The 20,002-nt window shown below is 42.9% G+C and overlaps 1 protein-coding gene and 1 pseudogene across 6 annotated transcripts in view; one reads left to right on the top strand and one right to left on the bottom strand.

Annotated features, from left to right (window-relative positions):
• JADE3 (jade family PHD finger 3) overlaps positions 1–20,002 on the top strand; it is a 142,638-nt gene that overhangs the window by 65 nt on the left and 122,571 nt on the right. The window contains exons 1-2 of one of the 6 annotated variants that reach the window (XM_033105503.1): positions 302–371; positions 1,989–2,070. The exons of 1 other annotated variant lie outside the window; for it this stretch is intronic. In XM_033105503.1, the coding sequence (XP_032961394.1) occupies positions 2,058–2,070 (13 nt within the window). In that variant the 5' untranslated portion in view covers positions 302–371; positions 1,989–2,057. Of the gene's footprint in view, positions 1–71; positions 372–1,988; positions 2,071–20,002 lie in introns of those variants that run through there. 4 more of the 6 variants (XM_033105558.1, XM_033105512.1, XM_033105521.1 and 1 more) reach the window with 4 other exon arrangements.
• Positions 12,913–18,807, bottom strand: LOC117024757 (elongation factor 1-alpha 1-like; annotated as a pseudogene).

The following is a 20,002-nucleotide window of genomic DNA, read 5'->3' as shown; positions in this document are numbered from 1 at the left end:
CCAGCGGTGGTGGTGGGGGGGGAATGCGGGAGGGGGAGGAAGGAAGGGGAAGAGGCGGAGCGTGGGAGCCCACAGTGTCAGGAATACAATAGTGCTCCGCGCCGCTTCAGCCGCCGCGGTGCCGCCGCCGCCCAACCGCTCGCCGGGCGTTGAGGCCTGACGGGCCCGGAGGGCGAGGGCCGAGGGCGGGAGCTGAGGCGCAGGGGGCGGCCCCAGCGGATCGGGCGGGGGGCGGGTGGAGGGCAGGTGCGAGGGAGGGGAGAGAAGAAAGCGAGCAGTTCGGGGGGCGGTTACCACTCCAACCGGACTCGCCCGGCACAGTGCCGGGCCGAGCGTGGAGCCGGGAGGGAGCTTCGACTGGCTGCACGAAGGTAGGCGCCACTGAGGCCGGACGCGATGCGAGTGGGCTGGGGGGCGGCGCGCCGGGTGGGCACGGGAGGGGCTGCCTCGGGGAGCCGGAGCGGGCGGTGAGGGGCGCAGCGTCCCGGCCCAACCTCGCGGCGCTCCAGGTCGCTCCGGCGTCCCAGGCGACTGGGGGCCGAGAGCGTGTGTGCGCTGAGGTAAAGTGACCGGCAGTGGTCGGCGCGGGGGGCGGGGGCGGGCGCCCGAGCTCGGCTGCAGCCACACTCAGGCAGGCGTGGAGCGCCATAACTGTTGCGGCGGATCCCTCCGGTGCCCCTTCCCGACGCCCCCTCGCTCCCTGTCCTCTGCCTGGTCTCGGGGCTCACGGGGTCAGACCCGCCGCTGGAGGACCTGCTCTGCGGGACGCCTGGAGCCGGATGCTCCCGGGAGCGAGGGCGCGCCCTGGCTGTTTCGATGTTGGGGGGCGGGAAGAACCGTGAGCCCGGAGGGGGGTAGGCGGTGAGGGGAGCGGCGAGGTCCTGGGTGAGCCCGGGCGCCCCGCGGGCTGGCGAACTTTCCCTCCCCCTCGCGTCATTGTTCTGGCGCTGCTGATCCGGGTCCGCCACGACCACCGAGTGCCGGGCGGTCCGGGGGGTGGGAAAAGCAAAAGGGCTTTGCGACGCTTCTGGAGAAAATTTCCCACCGCTGAGCTCGGCAAAGTTAACTTTTCTCCAGCGATCAAGTTGGTCTTATTCTCTCCGCCGTGGGGCAATCGATTAAAAAAAATATATAGACTCCCTCCAATCTTTTTCTCTCTCTTTTCAGAGCCACTGCTTCGGAGAAGTCTGTCTCTAAATTGCACAGGGCAACCTGCGTTTATTATTTGGGAGAAGGGAAGGGGGGCGTGATCTCGAGCGAGTGACCATAATGGTGGTAATGTGAAGGCATGTTTAAAAGTTGGTAGCATTGTGTAGCCCTGGGACATATGGAGCGCCTAGGCATTTGGCAGGAAACTTTTTTGGGCGCTTCTCTGACTTTCGGGGTTGCAAGGAAATACATGGCCTCAGATGTGCACGAGATTTTTTTAAAGTGAGATCCGTTTATCTGTGAAGCTGAGGAGGAGATCCCAGCGTCCCCCCGTCCACCTTCCGCCGTCTGATTGTATAAGAAATCAAAACCATGTTGAGGGTGATTCCACTGGCCTGGAGGGAAAGACAACCTCGTTCCCTGTATTCAGTCTGATAAAGATAACTGTCTGCTTCTCTCTAAACTCTAAAATAATTTAAGTAAAGATTAGTTGCACAATATCTTGGCTTACTTTAAGGAACCCAGAATCCACTTTCCCAGAGTAGTTCTCTTAAATACCTTCCCTGCAGCCACTTCTTGTCAGCCTGGGGGTGGGGGAGAGGGGGTAAGAAAGGAGTGGACCCGAACAAAGCATTGTTTTTATTTAATTTAATACTTTCTTGACATCTGTAAACAATGGGAATGTGGATCCCAGCCTCTGTACACTTTGAATAGTGTAGTTCTCATAAAACATCATATGATTACTCTCCAGATAATTGGGAATAGATGGTTTTTTTTCCTTTTTTGTTTAGCCGAGGAATATTCTACCTCTATAACATATCTTTTTTTTCCATTTATAGTGAGCTCTGAGCTTAAATATTTGAACTGTAGAAGGATAATACCTCTCTTCAAGGGGGTGAAGGGATTACATGAGGTGTTTTGGTAAGTGTTTCTCAGTGTGAGCTACCATCATTGCCACCTTTTCAACTGTGCTTTTCTATAGTTTTGTTTGCTAGAAAAGAGCTCTCAACCCAGTCTTGTTGCCGTGAAACAGTGCCTTTGTCTGGAATACTCAGGGGTTCTAGAACCCACACTTTCTGGCTCACTGGTTTCTGAGTTGCCATGCTCTGGCTTGGCCTTCTCAGGAGTAGGAGCCTGTGAAGCTCCCAACTCCTTCCTGAAGTGTCAGCTAGGAGCCAGGAGTGACTTGGAAGCAGCCTTGACCCACCATCTGGCCTGTAGAGAAGGTTCTCGGGCAGGACAGATGATCGTTGGGAGCTCTCATCAGAGTTGAGACATGAAGAAGAAAGGGTGTAGAAGACGTTCAGGTTGAGTATGGTCCTCTTCTTTGATAATGCTTGTCCTTTCCCTCCCTTGTGTTTTCACTGCCACAGCAACCCATTTCTCCCCTAAGCTACACAAAGCCATTTCTTCTTTTTGCCCACTACTTTGAGGTCTGGCTAGAACTAGGCAAGTATCTGGGGGGAAGTTGGGGAGGCAGGAAGCAGCGGATGTTCGTGAAGACATGGCATTACAGAGGGCTCTTACAAGCCTTGAGAAGGGACACAGGTTGAAGGTAGAGGTCCGACGCTGGCTGACATTAACATTAAGAAACTCTCTCATCGGGATAACTTACTATAACCTTTACTTACCTCATGTTATAGGTGAGGGATGGGTGTTGGGGGACACCCCTCTGGCACTCTCCTGAAATGGCTACTAGTGGGACACTTGAATGGTTTACAAGTTTCTACCTGTTCCAGTTACAGTGGCTGGGAAAGCTGAAGCATTCTGGTTTGTGGGGTGGGGAGGATCTAGAATGAGAAGGTAGAAGTGGTGAACGAATAAAAGAGTGCTAGCAAGTGGTCATTACAGACCAAGTAACTACTGCTTTGAGTTTTCTGTTTTCTGGAATCTTCTGTTTTCTGGAATGGTTGTTTTTGCCTCCTCTCTGTAGATCTCTCTGTAGACAATAGAGAAACTCTTGCCATCAGACAATAGCGAAACTCTTAATAGTACATTCATTAATACTCTTCAAGCAGTAAATAATTTAATCTCTTACCACAACCCCGAAGCCATGGCTGAGCCCTGCTACCCAAGGAGTTCCTTGTCCCTAGATATTGGCTGATAGGCAAGGAAATCCAAGCCTGGAGAATATAGTACCAGCGTGACACTAGACCTTGTGTGTTGTAATCTCCTGGGAAAATTGTTATTCTTTTAAATTATAAAAACTTATTTTGATATAATATTATAATTACAAAAAAGTTGCAAGAGTAGTACAAAGAACTCCAGTATTCCTTTTACCCGAGGTCACCAATTACTAACAGTTTGCTCCCATTTGCTTTATCATTTGTGCTTGCTGTTTCTTTTTCTGAACAGTTTGAGTAACCATTGAGAGGCTGGTCCTTTTCAAGGGCATCCTGTCCTGAAGGGTGGCTCAGATGCAGCCGTGGGATACAGCAGAACATGGTTGGTGATGCAGGGCCCCAGAGGTAGTAAAGTCTACCTACAGCCGTAAAACACATTTGTACATCACATGGAGTCTCTGGTGCTGGACATAGGAATCATTATCAATTGTAAAATGGTTAAGATAAACGCCTCTTTTGTCGCCATTCATGTCGTTTGTTCCTAACTATGCCAAACTTTAATATTGTTATGAAAATCTACTCCACCACCCCCAACTTTGTGCCATAATGTATTCTCCAACATTTTAATCGATTCATTCAGCAATCATGCATTGAGTGCCTCTAATTTGCTAGGGGGTATAAGAGGTGAAAGATGTTCATCCCCTTACAATCACAACATCCAGTGGAAAGGAACAAAGAAAAGTACCATCACAGTCAGAGAAAGAGTGTTCTTCTGAAGCGGTTTACAGGGGGTGATTGGGACACCAGGCTGGTCAAGGATCCGAAGAGTAGATACCTGGGAATTGTTTGGGGTGTATGTGAATGTAAAGATCCATCTTCTCTGAGGCTTGACACTCTTAGTTGTCCAGGTTCATGAGTTAGGGAAACCTTTGGTGTCATGCACCCAGCATAGGCTATGGGGCTAGGCCAGCTTGGATTCTAATCTTCCACTTGATCTTGGCCAGTTACTTAACTTCTCTGTGCCTCAGTTTCTTCATCTGCCAAACCACTTTTTTGAGGTAATAATTGAGGTAACAAGTTCTCTGTAAACATTCATTTTTATCTTCCCTTCCAAAAATGCAGTACATGGGGAAATCGCCTGAAAGGTATTAGGTAGTAAGGTGGGATTCAATGGAGTGTTTGTATTTTTTTTCTACAGATAATTGCTAATTGTAATAAGAGCCAGGATGGAGATTACTGTGTGGAAGAATAACAATCCCAGCAGCAATGATTTGTTAACTATTTCCTGTGTGCTGAGCACTGTGCTAAGTGCTTAATGTAGGATATCTCTCTGAGGTTTGAGTCTCAGAGAACTGAAACAAAGGTAACTTGCCTAAGGTCACCCAGCAAGTTAAGAGGTAGAATAATGCTTCTGAGGGAGACCAGCAAGGTGCCCTGGGGCCTGAAGGATGAGCAGGAATAAAAGCAAGGTACAAGTCAGAGAGAATGGATTGGCAGTCAGAGGGAACAGCACGTGTGAGGGCACTGAGGTGGGAAAGAGATGTAAGAATCCACAGAGGTTTGGCTAGGACTTGGGGAAAGAAAGATGCGGTAGGCAGGGGAAGATTGACAGGGCCTTATGGGACCTCATTAAGGAGCTTGTGTTTTATTCCAAGGGCAGTGGGAAGCTGCTGGAAGGTGTTTTTCACTTTTTCTTAAACCAAACCGTGTGTATATATACAGAGTGGTACCCCCAAAATAAGACCTAGCCGCACAATCAGCTCTAATATGTCTTTTGGAGCAAAAATTAATATAAGACCTGATGTTGCATTATATTATATTATATTATACCTGGTCTTATGGTAAAAATAAGACCAGGTCTTATATTAATTTTTGCTCCAAAAGACGCATTAGAGCTGATTGTATGGGTCTTATTTTCAGGTAAACACGGTGTGTGTGTGTGTGTGTGTGTGTGTGTTTAATCCAGAAAAGCATCTAGGCCTAAACAAAAGTGGCTTAAGAAAGTCATTTCCCTGTCAGTGTCCCACTTTGTGATACAATAGAGGCAATGTTTCTAACCCAAATGTGTAGATCTTAGACAATTTTTACTACCCACCATTAACGTGGCTGGAAAGAGTTGCTGTGATACTGGAAGAAGCTGGTCCTACAGAATGTTTCTAGAAGGAGGTTTAATTAGTCTCATATATCTGAGGATTTTTAGGCTGCATTAAGGGAGCTCTTTCAGTTTTCACCAAGCCCTGTCAAATGGGGAAAAAAGTAGAACTGGGAGAAAAAGTAATTCCTGGAAACCTGAGTTGTTCAGTGGTAGAAATGGAACTATTGAGTATAAGACTTTGGTTTAAATAAATCATGATAAAGATGCTTCAGTGACTAAATGGAAATACTTTTTATGTGTGTGGTTGTTTTTCGTTTTTTTTCTTTTCTTCTTTTTTTTTTGGTGTGTGCCGTCTGTGATGGCAGACAGCACATTTGTGAGAATCTGGGAAGACTTAGGCATTTTTTCAATACTTACATATTTATTTATTCTCATACAGGTACTGCACGTTTTTCTGTTTGAAACTATTTACGTGCAGACTAAACTTCACAGGAAGAAAACTCTTGTGCTCTTCCCCTTTCCATATGTACTGGACCCCAAACATATTTACTTTGAAGTAGCCTGTGTCAGTTAGATTTGGTGGGGGATGGGGGGTGGTGAGCGGGTGGCTGGAAGATCTAAGATGGCCCCGCTGACACATCTGGTGGTTGGCAGGCTAGGTTGGTCTAGGAGGCCCTACGCCGAGATGGCTCATCTCCACTCCAAATGGTCTCCTCCAGCTAGCTGGTCTGAACTCGTTAACATGGTGGTCTCAAAGGCACAAAGAGTAGCGAGTGAGAACAAGCATCAGTGCCCAAGCACTTCTCGAGTGTCTGCTTGTGTCACATTTGATATTGTCCCATCAGCCAAAGCCTAGAAGTGCTTCCGTGGCTAAGCTCAGAGTCATTGTGGGAGGGAACCATCCAAAGGTGTGGATACAAAGAGAGGCAAAAAATTGGGGGCCATTACTACAGTAATGCATAATAATTATGAATGTAACCTCTTTTCCTTTGATAAATCTTGTTAAACACCCGTTTCTAAATGTAGTGTGTTCTTGAGACTAAGTAATGTGATTGTGCCACCTCTTTTACTGAGTGTGGAGCTGAGTGATGGTTTTTCTAGGAGGAAACCAAAGGGAGGCAGTGTGGCTCTGGATATATTCTCATGAGTGGCTTGACTGTTCATTGATTTGTGTGACTGTAATCAACGGAGCCCCCCTGTGTTTCCTCAACCTCCTGCCCAAGCTTTCTCACAAAAAACTGTAGTGCACTAGGCTATACTAGGGTTTGTAGTCAAGAAAAAGATGCTTAATTAGGAATCCATCACTACCTGAAAGGTGAGAGAAACATTTGCAGCCTTTTCTCATAAGCTTTATGTGATTTATAGTTTTTACCTAAGAACAACAAAGATTTATTTGGGCACTGTAATAAGGATAAAGGATTCTTTATAGATATGTTTTATTTGGTCAAGGTTTTAAAATCTTCCTGTGGTTGCAGGGAAATATCCAGTATTGTGCTGTGAAGTAAGGGGCCAGTGACCAGCAATTTGGGGCACCAGCCTTTGGTCATTGATTGTGAAGTTTTCAGAAGTAACACCTTTCACATAACTGAAATGGGCTTTACAACCAGTTTGTGGCCTGAAACATATTACAGGAAAATGCAGCTGGACCCTGGGAAGCACGCGTGGGAAACTGAGTAGAAGGCTCACTTTGTACATCTTAGAGTCGTGCATTCCTCCAGAAAATGGTGTCGTGATAGAATCTCAGCTTCCCTTCTTTTCTCCTAGGATAAAAATGAAAAATCCCTGACATTGTAAAAGTGAGGGACTTGGAAATAGCCATCAAAATTATAAATGCACATATCGTTTGACCCAGCAAACACTTCCAGGAATTTATTCAACAAATATTTTGCATATTACTTGGAGTATTGCTTATAATAGTAAAATGTTGGTAATATCCTAAGTATCGGTCAAGGCTCGATTGTACAGTAGTATATATTACACTGATACTGCATGATCTCCAAGATGTACAAAATGAAAAAAAAAACAAGAAACAGAACAGTGTGTATTATATATGCTGCCATTTGTGTAAAATAGATAGTGAGGCAATAATATATACATTCTTGCTTACACAGAAAATATTCCTTGAAGGATATTCAAGACACTGATAGTTTGGGGTTGTACATGCTCAGGGGCAGACGGATAGGGGAGACTTTTTACTGCATAAACTTTTATATGTGCTTTTTGAATTTTAAGCCATGTGAATATATTACCATATTTTAAAAATTTAATACATTCATTTAAAAGGAGATGATATATGGTGATGGTGATGTGAATTTACATGGACTCGCACTGAAGTTGACCTGGTCAGAACTATCCCTATTAAAAATATATATCCTTGCCTGACCACTGTGCTATACTCCTAAAGCTGAAGCAGAATAATATTGAGTGTCAGCTATAACTAAATATATAGGTACGTGTAGTCACGGGATGTGGAGTACAACGTGGGGATTGTAACAGCTATATAAGATGTCAGAGGGGTAGTAGATTGGGGGGGTTATCACTTTGTGAGGGGTGTAAATGTTTATTTCGTTGCTTTGCACAAAGCAAGTAATATGCTGAAAGAGGGAAAAAAATTCTCAACTCAGAATTCCATATTCCATGAAAGTGTCCTTCAAAAGTGAAGAAAAAATAGGGCGGCCGGTTAGCTTGAATCTAATAAAAAAGTGTGTGTGTGTGTGTGTGTGTGTGTGTGTGTGTGTGTATGTATCTCCTGATATGATGTCACTTATATGTGGAATCTAAAGAATAGAATAAATGAACAAGCTAATCAGAAACAGTCTCAGAGACATAGAGATAAAACTGAGGGTTGCTAGATGGGAGGAGGGTGGGGATGAGGGAGAAGGTGCGGGGATTAGAAAGCACAGTCGGTAACCACAAGATGGCCACAGGGATATGAAAGACAGTTTGGGGAATATAATCAATAATGTTGTATAGATTTTGTAGGTTATCCAGTGGACACTTGCCTTATTAGGGAGACCACTTCATGGACGGAGTAGATGCCTGATCACTGCACTGTATGCCTGAAGCTAAATAATAATGAATGTCAACTATAATTTAATATATATGTGGTCACAGGATGTGGAGTACAGCGTAGGGAATGGAGTCAGTGGAATTGTAACAGGTATATACGATGTCAGAGGGGTAACAGGTTGGGGGAAGGGGCTTAACACTTTGTAAGGGGTGTAAATGTCTAGCTATTATATTGTTTTGTACACCTGAAACTAATAAAACGTATTGATATCAATATAGATAGATATGCATACAGATACATATCTCCTGTCACGTTTGTTTCCTAGAAATGCCTCAGAATAATGTACTTCTGAATTTTTAACTATAGTCCTGCCTTTTCCAAAATGTCGTCTGAGTGGAATCATATAATATGTAGTCGTTTTGGTTTGGCTTCTTTTACTTGATTTCATCCATATTATGTTCCTGTTCCTTTCATCACTGAATAGTATTCCGTTGTATGCATGTACCACACTTTGTTCAATTCACCTGTTGAAGGACAGCTTGGCTGCTTCCATGTTCTTGGCAATTATGAATAAAGCTATAGTAAACATTAGCATGCAGGTTTCTCTGTGAACATAAGTTTTCCGTTCATTTGGTAAGTCCCTAGGAGTGAGATTGCTGAGTTTTTATAAGAAACTGTCAAACTGTCTTCCAAAGTGGTTCTACCATTTGGCACATCTGCCAGCCACGAATGAGGTGTGTGTCGAGGTTCATTTTCCCACATAAGGATGTCCAGTAGCTCCAGGATCATTTGTTAAAAAGACTATCCTTTCTCCACTGAATTGCTTTTGTACCTGTGTCAAAAATATGACTTTGCTGTGTGGGTCTATTTCTGAGCTCTATTCTGTTGCATTAATCTATGTGTCTATCATTTTACTATTATCACAAAGTCTTGGTTAGTATAGCTTTGTAGTAAGTCTTGAAATCAGGTAAGATGAATACTCTTTTTTCTTCTGTATCAGAATTGTAGTGGTGAGAGAGGACATGCTTCGTTTATTCCAGTCTCGGAAAGCTTTCCATCTCTCACCATTAGGTATGTTAGCTGTAGGTTTTTAAACATACCAGGGGTGCCAAAAAAATGTATACACATGACTTGTATTCATCTTTTGTTATTGATATATATTAAGTAGTACAATTTTAATACAGTTTTTTCCTTTCTTAAAATATGTATATGTTGTGTGTTTTTTTTGGCACCCTCTGTATATACCCTATCGTGTTGAAAAGAATTGCCACAGTAGGCCTGAGGCTGTTTGCTGTCTTTAGAAGGGCTGCTTGCAAGATTGGCCCTTGGCTGGTACCTGGGAAATGGACTTTTCACACATTATGAAAATAAAATATTCTACCTTCATTTATTCCTTTTCCAATTCTCTTCATTTCTTTATGCTAATCCAAGTTCCCACCTTAATCTTTCTGCCTGAAGAATTTTCCTTTAACGTTTCTTTTATGCCAGGTCTGCTGACAGTAAATTTTTTGTTTGTCTGAGAAAGTCTTTATTATTCTTCAGTTTTTTTTAAACTTTTATTTATTTTAAGTGTTTTTCCAGGACCCATCAGCTCCAAGTCAAGTAGTTGTTTCAATCTAGCTGTGGAAGGCGCAGCTCAGAGTGGCCCAGGTGGGGATCGAACTGGCAACCTTGTTGTTAAGAGCACCACTTTCTAACCAACTGAGCTAACCGGCCGCCCTATTTTTTCTTCACTTTTGAAGGACACTTTCATGGAATATGGAATTCTGAGTTGAGAATTATTGTCCTCTTTCAGCATATTGCCTTGTTTGCGTGGTTTCTAATAAGTCTGCTGTAATTCTTACCCTTGTTCCTCTATAGTTAACCAGTCTTTTTTCCTCTGGGTGTCTTCGATCTCTTTCTTTGCCTAGGTGTGGCTTTTTAATTTTTTTCATATTTATTCTGTTTGATGTTCTCTGAGCTTCTTGTATCTGCGGTTTGTTGTCTGTCACTAATTTTGGAAAGTTCTCAGTCATTATTTCTTCAAATAATTCTTGTGCCCTGTTTTTTTTTCCTTTCTCCTTCTGGGATTCCAATTACAAGTATGTTACATTGTTGAATATTTCCCACAGTTCTTGTATACTGTGTTCCATTTTTTTCACTCTTTTGTGTCTTTCTTTTAATTTTTGTTGACCTGATCAATAAACTTGATATTCATGCTCCCTGATACCTTGGCTGTGTCAAGTCTGCTGTTGAGCATGTTGTGTTTTTCACTGTGTTTTTTTTTTTTTTTTTTCTAGCATTTCCATTTGAGTCTTACAGTTTCTGTCTCTTTGAAATTATCCATCTGGTCTTACATTTGTCTACTTTTCCCGTTAAAATCTTTAACGTTAATCATAATTCTTCTAAATTTCATTTCTGATAGCCACGACATCTGTGTCATACTGAGTCTGGATCTGATGATTGCTTTGTCACTTGGAATATTTTCTTGCCTTTTCTTATGCCTCATAAAGCTTATTGAAAGCTGAATATGGGCAGGAGATACTGAGGTAAATAATCGATATATTTGAAGAAGAACACAGGTTCCTTTCTGCTAGGCCTTTAGTGGGGGGACTTGAGTTAATCTAGGCAGGAGGTGACTTGCGTTAGATGTTTGGTTTTGCAGTGGGCACCAGAGATTTCTGATTCCTCTGGTGGTAACCTTTTTGCCTCCTGCTTGGCTTGGGGTTTTCCTTTGTGTTGTTTCCCAAGAGTTGTTTCTTACAGCCCTCCCAGTTGTAGTCCTCTGTTACTAACCATGTAGCTGGTTTGCCAGGTGGTGGCTGGTGAGGGAGGAGGACGTTCTGTGATGATTTTATTCAGCCTTAGACTTAACACAGGTACTGGAACCTGGGCCTTGAGTGGGTCCTTCAGAGGATTTCCTGCTCCTCCTCCAGGGATGGAGCTTTTTCTTTTTCCTCTGTTCCTTTTCCCTTGCTGCAGTGAGGACACCGGTGTCCTCAAGCCTTGGGTTTTCAGCCCTTCCCCCTGCGGATTAAGCCTTTTGTTCTGTACTGGAGATAAAGGAAAGAGGTCTGGGAGGATTTCACCATGGGTGCTGTTTTCCTCAGGCAACCAGCCCCACCGTGAGAGCTTCCTCTGGGATTTTCCCCATCCTCCCGGTAGGAACCTGGCGGGGTTCCTGTAGGGAAAACTTGTAAGAGGCTGGGAACGCTCCCCCACGTGGAGCCCAGGAGCTTCATACTCTCACGACACCCTGTCCTCCGGCCTCCAGAAACTTATCCGCATTTTCAGTTTAATCTTCCCATTGATTGACATGCTCGGATCATGAGTGCAGGCGCCTGGCTTTTCAGATAGAGATGCTGGTTTGCCCTGTGATCTTGGTTCTCTGATAGGTCCAAGAAGATTGTCTAGCTTCCTTCTTGGAAGGGTGGGAGTGATGGCTTCTCAGTGCTTTACATGTCACAGCTGAAACCTGAGTCCTAAAATACGTTTTAACTGTCTAATGCTGTGCGTGGCCCATAAAACTCAGTACAGGTTAGTTTTCCCCCTTTTTCTCTTTTTCTCACCCCCTTGAATTTTATGGTTTTCTGCCTAGGGAGCCAGAAATAATTGATTCTGGTTTGGATTCTGCCTGTTTTAGGCTTTAAAAACTTGTACACCACTGGCAGTATGTTATGTTTGCCTTGCTCTCTTTCACAGTTCTGTGTATGCCTTTGTAATTGTTGAGCACACTGTTAGCACTCAGTAATTATTTTCCTTATTCAAAATTAGAGCACAATTACGACTTTCTAGATTACAGGTTTTGCTAGTGACCATGTGTCTGTCATTTTTATTCCTCACATTTCCAGATGTAATTCAGTTTAGCAAATATTTGTTGAGTGTCCACCGTTCTATGAGTGAGGCACTAGGTGTTGAGTAGAATACAAGCCTGACCTGGCCAGGGAGTAACCAAGGGGTTCCCGAAGGCAGTGGAAGCCCTGTGGATGGAAGGATGTTGCAACTTGGGAGATATCTCCGTTTCAACCTAAAGGATTTAAAAAAAATTCTTTTTAAAATTCCATTTTCAATTTTACTGGAGATACATGAGTGCATTCCAGTAAAAATTGTAGAAAGAGCCATGATGTTCCATGTCATTGTTTGGAACTTATTCCATCACATTTACCTTCCCAGGATGAATTTTGATTACTTATTTTTGTTTTGCTATGTAAATTGTTATATCAGATATCATGCCATCTAATCATTTGCTGAAACACTTTTATTTTTAAGGGAATAAACACCCAAATTCATTTAACTTTTAAGGAGTGTTTATTTATGTATGTATTTTCTCATTAAACTTTGTTTTAATGGGTCTCAAAATTCTGTGGCAGATTTTTGGTCAAGTTGTTTCCATTAAAAAGTACCGATTTTAAAAATTAGTAACTTAAAAACTGCCACACAAAAAAATCCAAATGGTCAACAAAATGGTCTCCTTTCCTTCTGAAGGTTTTACAATTCATTGTAATCATTAACCAGTCTTTTACTATTACACTTAAATGGCCAATTGAGACAAACAGTTCTGAGACCATTCTTCCACCACTGATTAAGACTGGGGTGGCAGGTATTGGGGATAATATTCATTTGGCCTTCTGAGCTTTCTGGGCAGACTTGGTGACCTTGCCAGTTCCAGCTGCCTTCTTGTCCACGGCTTTAATGACACCCACAGCAACTGTCTGTCTCATGTCACGAACAGCACAACGGTCCAGAGGAGGGTAGTCAGAGAAGCTCTCAACACACATGGGTTTGCCAGGAACCATATCAGTGATGGCAGCAGGACCAGATTTCAGAAACTTGGGGCCATCTTCCAGCTTTTTCCCAGAACGACGATCAATCTTCTTCAGCTCAGCAAATTTGCAGGCAATGTGAGCCGTGTAACAGCCCAGCCCAGGTGCCTTTCCGGCACTGATTTGGCGTAGATGGTTCAGGATAATCACCTGCATCATGAAGCCAGCTGCTTCCATTGCTGGGTCACTTTTGCTGTCACCAGCCACATTGCCACGATGAACATCTTTGACAGACACATTCTTGACACTGAAGCCCTCATTGTCCCCAGGAAGAGCTTCACTCAAAGCTTCACGGTGCATTTCATCAGACTTTGCTTCAGTTGTAACTCTGACTGGAGCCAAGGTGACCACTATGCCGGGTGTGAGAACACCAGTCTCCACTCGGCTCCCAGGGCAGGAACACTGCCACCAACTGTGTAGACAGGGGCAGGCGCACAGGCTTGTCAGTTGGACGAGTTGGTGGCAGGATGCAATCCAGAGCTTCAAGCAGCGTGGTTCCTCTGGCATTACCATCTTTGTGGGTGACTTTCCATCCCTTGAACCAAGGCATGTTAGCACTTGGCTCCAGCATGCTGTCACCATTCCATCCAGAAACTGGCACAAATGCTATTATTGTGTTAGGGTTGTAGCCAATTGTCTTAATGTAGGTGCTGACTTCCTTAATGATTTCCTCGTATCTCTTCTGGCTATAAGGCAGCTCAGTGGAATCCATTTTGTTAACACCCACAGTTAGTTGTTTCACACCCAGTGTGCAAGCCAGAAGGGCGTGCTCACGGGTCTGCCCATTCTTGGAGAGACCTGCTTCACATTCACCAGCAGCAGCAGCAGCAATCAGGACAGCAAGTGAGCCTGAGATGTGCCTGGAATCATGTTTTTGATAAAGTCTCTCTTTCCTGAGGCACCAGTGATGGTCACACAATACTTGCTGGCCTCGAATTTCCACAGGGCGATATCAGTGGTGATCCCACGCTCAGGTTCAGCTTTCCGTTTATCCAAGACCCAGGCAGACTTGAAGGAGCCCTTTCCCATCTCAGCAGCCTCCTTCTCAAACTTTTTGGTGAATCTTTTGTTGATCCCACCGCATTTATAAATCAAATGGCCAGTAGTGATAGACTTGCGCGAATCTTCATGTCCAGTAATGACAATGCTGATATGAGTCTTTTCCTTTCCTGTTTTGGCTTAGATTTAATGGTGGTTTTCATGATAACCTGTGTTCTGGTAGAAAATCTGTTGCAAAACAGCTAAGGAATGTTTATTTAAAGAGGTAACTGTCATCATTCAGTTTGGATACATAGCCTGAAAATGGCTTTTTGCTTCACATCATTGCAGTGTAATTTTTAATTTTTAAATCTGAAAACTTGTTAGTGGTAAATAAAACTATAAAAGTCTACTGTGAGTAAATGGGAAATACAGAAATTAGTGCTGACTGAAAAGATGATCTATTACCTTTAAAAAAAAACTTATACAGTAAAATTGACTTTTTGGGGGTGTGCATGGTTCTGTGGATTTTGACACATGTATAGATTGGTGTAATCACCACCACAGTCAAGGTACAGAACAGTTCCATCACCCCAAAAAACTCCTTTGTGCTACCTCTAGTCACACTCTTCCCACCCCTGGCAGCTGCTGATCTGTGCTCCATTGCTGATAGTTTCGTCACTTTGAGGAGGTTTCCTGTAAAGAGATGTGTTTTAAGATAGGTTCTGAGAAATCATAGATGGTTCACATCATGGGGGCTCCAAGAGACCATGCCTCATCAAGTGTCCTCAACAGTTAGCTTTTAAAAAGTATAAGAATAACATTTAGCGATTATCCAAATTACTTATTTTATGGAAAGGTACTAAGGCTCATATCTTGAGGAGTGTGTAGCCTGGGGCTTGGTATATAGGAAGCACTCAGCAAGTGTTAGTTGATTCTGAGCTACTTTTTCCATTTTCTTTATGAAGTATAGCAAGGTACTCACTTTTGGTGAGCAGGATTCTTTAATGCTGGGAGGACAAGTAAAACCATCAAAATTGGGCATCTAGTCCAACCTTTGGATGTTACATAGGGCTCCCATATACCTACATTCTAAACTTTTTCACCACTGAGGACAACTTTTGAAATTTCCCTTTACCAACAGCTGTCACATAAATGGTGTGACACTGTATGTAATCTTTGGGTCTTACTTTTTTTCACTCAGCATAATGCTTTTGAGAGTCATCCAAATTGTGTGTATCAATAGTTTGTTCCTTTTTTATTTTTTTAATTATTTTTTCAGTTACAGTTGACATTTAATATTATGTTATATTAGTTTCAGGTGTACAGCATAGTGGTTAGACATTTGTTCCTTTTTTTATCGTTGAGTTGTATTCCATTGTATGAATGTACCACATTTGGGTTGTTACCAGTTTTGGGTAATTATAAGTAAAGCTGCTATAAAAATTCATGGGCAGGTGTCTGTGTGTACATAAATCTGCCCCTCTACAGTAAATACATGAAAGTGAGATTGCTAGAATTATACTACAATTCATGGAAAACTAGTTAGCTAGAGTTTGAATGCTAGAATGGATAGAGTAGCAGACCCAAGTTGAATCCTGTTTTTGCTTCTAACTAGCTATGCAACCTGAATGAGTTTAACCTCTTTGTGCCTCAGTTTCCTCATTTGTAAAATGAAGTCAGTAATACTAACCACTTAGGTTGTGTGTCAAATTAGTGCTATATTAAGGATAAAATACTCAGCAATGTCTGGCATACCTGTTATTATTATGATTACCTCATGTTTAATAGAACCTTTTCTTGTCAGAAACAGTCAGCTTTGATTAATTAAAATGGAGCATTTAAGTAATACATAGTGTCGCGTGTTTGGTAGGCAAGCCTCAAAGCGCATGCTGTCTGTGGGGGAAATTTCTTTTTAATTAAAGTTTATTGGGGTGACAGTTGTTAGTAAAGGGAAATTTCAAAAGTTGTCCTCAGTGGTGAAAACGTTTAGAACATAGGTATATGGGAGCCCTATATAACATCCAAAGGTTGGACTAGGTGCCCAATTTTGATGGTTTTACTTGTCCTCCCAACATTAAAGAATCCTGCTCACCAAAAGTGAGTACCTTGCTATACTTCATAAAGAAAATGGAAAAAGTAGCTCAGAATCAACTAACACTTGCTGAGTGCTTCCTATATACCAAGCCCCAGGCTACACACTCCTCAAGATATGAGCCTTAGTACCTTTCCATAAAATAAGTAATTTGGATAATCGCTAAATGTTATTCTTATACTTTTTAAAAGCTAACTGTTGAGGACACTTGATGAGGCATGGTCTCTTGGAGCCCCCATGATGTGAACCATCTATGATTTCTCAGAACCTATCTTAAAACACATCTCTTTACAGGAAACCTCCTCAGTTCTGAGGAGCACATTGAGGAGAGAATTACAGAACTTCAGCATGCCCACTCAAATGTCTCCCTAGTGTGCTATGCGTAGAACATGCAGCGGAGGCCCCTTTCTTGCAGAACTCCAGTGTAGTATGGTCCAGTTCAGTCTGAGCAAGCATCAAGACCAGAGGGCGTGTGTTTCCCTGTGCTTTGAGATACGCACAGAAGGCTACCCATTCACCAAATAGACGGGAGCAAATCTCGTATGTGGAAAGAGGAACCTAAATGTTCTTTCTTGTTTGTTAGTTCAGTTGTTTTGTAATGTTTTCACATGACACAATCCATCAACTGAGGATAATTCTTCACCTGGGATTCCAGGCAGAACTGGGTCGAACAAGAAGTCTTGAGCAAACAGTCTGAGATGTCATCTCTGAACTGTTTCCTCACTGCGTCCCCGACCCCAGTACTACCAGCAGTCTAACACTCACGCTTCCCTGGAGCCTTTCCTCCCATCTGGGACACCCTTCCTTCTTTTGCCCTGCTAATCCTGCCTGGGCCAATTCTTTTCAAATTCTTACAAGTTATGGCTCAGCAAGAGACACCTCTCCTCCCACACCCCACTCATTTGGACACCATCCCCTACTCCATGGTCTCTCATTAAGGCCTGTCTTTTCTAGTCAACTTTAGCACCTGTTGCCATACTTCCTCACTCTGTAACATATGTTGTATACATATGACCTGAGGATTTACAACTTGACTGCCACTCTGATTGATAGGAAACCCTCAAATTCTCTATGTCCTGTCTTCCACAAATACAAAACGAGAATTGCTGCCTGCTGTTTAATTAACAAATTAAACATTGGTTCTCATTTTGTGTTAAAAAATTACATGTAACATGTTCTAATGGCCACATACGAGGTTGGACAATTAAGTTTGCAAACTCATCCTAGAAACAGTGCCAGATACCTCATTGCTGAATATCACTACGGTCACCTTCAAAATACTCCCCTTGGGAAGCTATGCAGCGATGCCAGCACCTAGTCCACCCTTCAAAGCAATTTTGGAACTCTTTTTCTGGAATGGCCGTCAGAGCTGTCGTCATATTACCCTTGGTGTCCTGAATGTCATCCACATGCCTTCATTTCAATATTTCCTTTATCTTCGGCTAAAGGAAGAAGTCACTGGGGGCCAGATCAGGTGAGTAGGGAGGGTGTTCCAGTACAGTTAGTTGTTTACTGGCTAAAAACTCCCTCACAGACAGTGCCGTGTGAGCTGGTGCATTGTCATGATGCAAGAGCCATGAATTGTTGGTGAAAAGTTAAGGTTGTTTTCGTCTAACTTTTTCACGCAGCCTTTTCAGCCCTTCCAAATAGTAAACTTGGTTAACTGTTTGTCCAGGTGGTACAAATTCATAATGAATAATCCCTCTGATATCAAAAAAGGTTAGCAACATCGGTGCAACAAGTTCATGAACTTAATTGTCAGACCTCGTACAACCTATAGTTTGGAAAACAAGCGTTTTGCAGACTGTGATTCCTTGCCATGCTGCTACTGTGAAAAAGTGTGGCCATACAGTCTGCCTGGGCAGAGCATGGCTTCACAGTGTTGATTACAGTCAAAACTACAGACAGCTTTTCCCTGACTCCATCATGGTTTCCAGCCTTCCCTGTGATTCCTTGCCCACTTACAATGTCAAAGAGCACTAGGAATTTTTTCTTTTCAAATGTAGACGAACTTTGGCTATAAACGGTTGTATCCTACCTGTCTCATGAAGCTCGCGTCATATACAGGACAGAGGTGTGTGTGTATTACGAGCCTAAATTTAGCTGTCTGTGATAACCAGTTTAAATCAGGATAAACCTTTTTTATACTTCTAAATAAACCTATCTGTGAAAGCTGCAATTGTGCCATGTAGCCCCTCGAGGAGAATCAACGTAGGTCTTGCCTTTAGGGAAACTGTCTCGAGGCTGCTTTCTTGCCATGATCTGTGTGCTTCTACAGTCCAGATGCGACTCCACCTCCTTGCATACCCTGTCCATACAGATGCAGGTTCTGAAGGCCTCTTCCCTCCGTTCCTGCCACTAGGTCCCCACTGACCCCTGGCTGCCCACTGTGTAGCAGGTAGTGTCTGTATTCCTGAAAGCCTAGCAATTAATGGCTCCCACACCCAATCGCAACCTTTCTCACCATCCCTACCTCTTACTTCTCGAATCCTCTTCTCTACCCACTCTACCCAAACATGCCTTCACTGGAGTCTAAACATACCATGAGTCATCCTGCCGATCTGTCTGTACGGCCTCTGCCTGAAGTTCTCTGCATTCCTCTGGGTTTGTTCCATCCTGCACATTCTTCAGAACCCACTTCTGACAAAGCTCTTTTTTTTTTTTTAACCTCAGTGGTTCCTTCCATTTCTGAAGGCGCACAGAACAAAATGTCTCCACGCATTGTCCTGAATGGGATGGTGTGATAGAGTACTTAATGGCCACAAAGTCCTTTCATCTCTGTATGTACACCCCTCTACAGTGTGGCTTTGCAGCTTGGCCCGTGAAGAGGTGGAGTTTATTTCTCTATTCCTTGAATTTGAGCTGCATTTGTAACCTGCTTTGGCCAGCAAAATGCAGCGGGAGTAAAGTAACCCCAGGTAACTTCTGAGCCGAGGTCTCAAGAAGGGCTGTAGCTTTCCTCTGGCTCCCTAGAAATCCTGAAACAACCATGTACAAAAGCCCCAGCTAGCCTGCTGGAGGAAGAGAGATGATGGGGATAGAGAGGCCAGTCAACAGCCGTGTGTGAGGCCATTTTAGAACATTCAGCCCCGGTCTCATAGTCAGATGACTTTGGAACCGCATGAGGGACCCTGGGAAAGACTAGCAGAAGAACCACCTAGCTGATTCTAGCCCAAATTGCTGATCCACAGAATTGCGAGCAAACAAAACTGTTGTTATTTATAAATAAATGCTTGTTGATTAATTGACATTTAAAAAGCAATTACTCTTGGAACTGTTCTATATCTTGTTTGTGCTGGTAATTATATTCATACACATTTGTCAAAACTTGAACTGAACATTAAAAAGGGTAAATTATATTGTGTATAATTTTTTTAAATTAAGGTATAATTCAAAGCAATTATGCTGAAGAAATCCACTTATTTGATAAATGTAGCTAAATGTATAGGTAACATGTTACTGTGAGAAAAGAAATTGGGCCCTTTGAAAATAAATTTGCTCATAATAGGCACTCAGTAATGTTAGTTTCCTTCTTCCTTCCACACAAATTCTTCACAATCACCTGTCAAGGCTGTTAAAGAACGCATTCCCGCCCTCAGAGATTGCTGGATCTTAGGTGACTTATGAGATCCTATGATTGATTCGAAAGGTAAATAAATGACTATTTTGGAAAGCTTGCGTAAAATACAATATATAAGCCCTACCATGCTATCGTAAAGGCTGGACCCCTAGAACCTTAATTTTATTTCCAAAGATTTAGACTCAGTTATAAATAAACCATTAGCCGTCTGTTAATAGAAATTATTTAAA

The sequence above is a fragment of the Rhinolophus ferrumequinum genome, chromosome X (genome assembly GCF_004115265.2).
Source record: "Rhinolophus ferrumequinum isolate MPI-CBG mRhiFer1 chromosome X, mRhiFer1_v1.p, whole genome shotgun sequence".
NCBI lineage: Eukaryota > Metazoa > Chordata > Mammalia > Chiroptera > Rhinolophidae > Rhinolophus > Rhinolophus ferrumequinum.
Note: the sequence above shows the minus strand (reverse complement) of the source record. Positions and strands in the feature narration are given on the sequence as shown.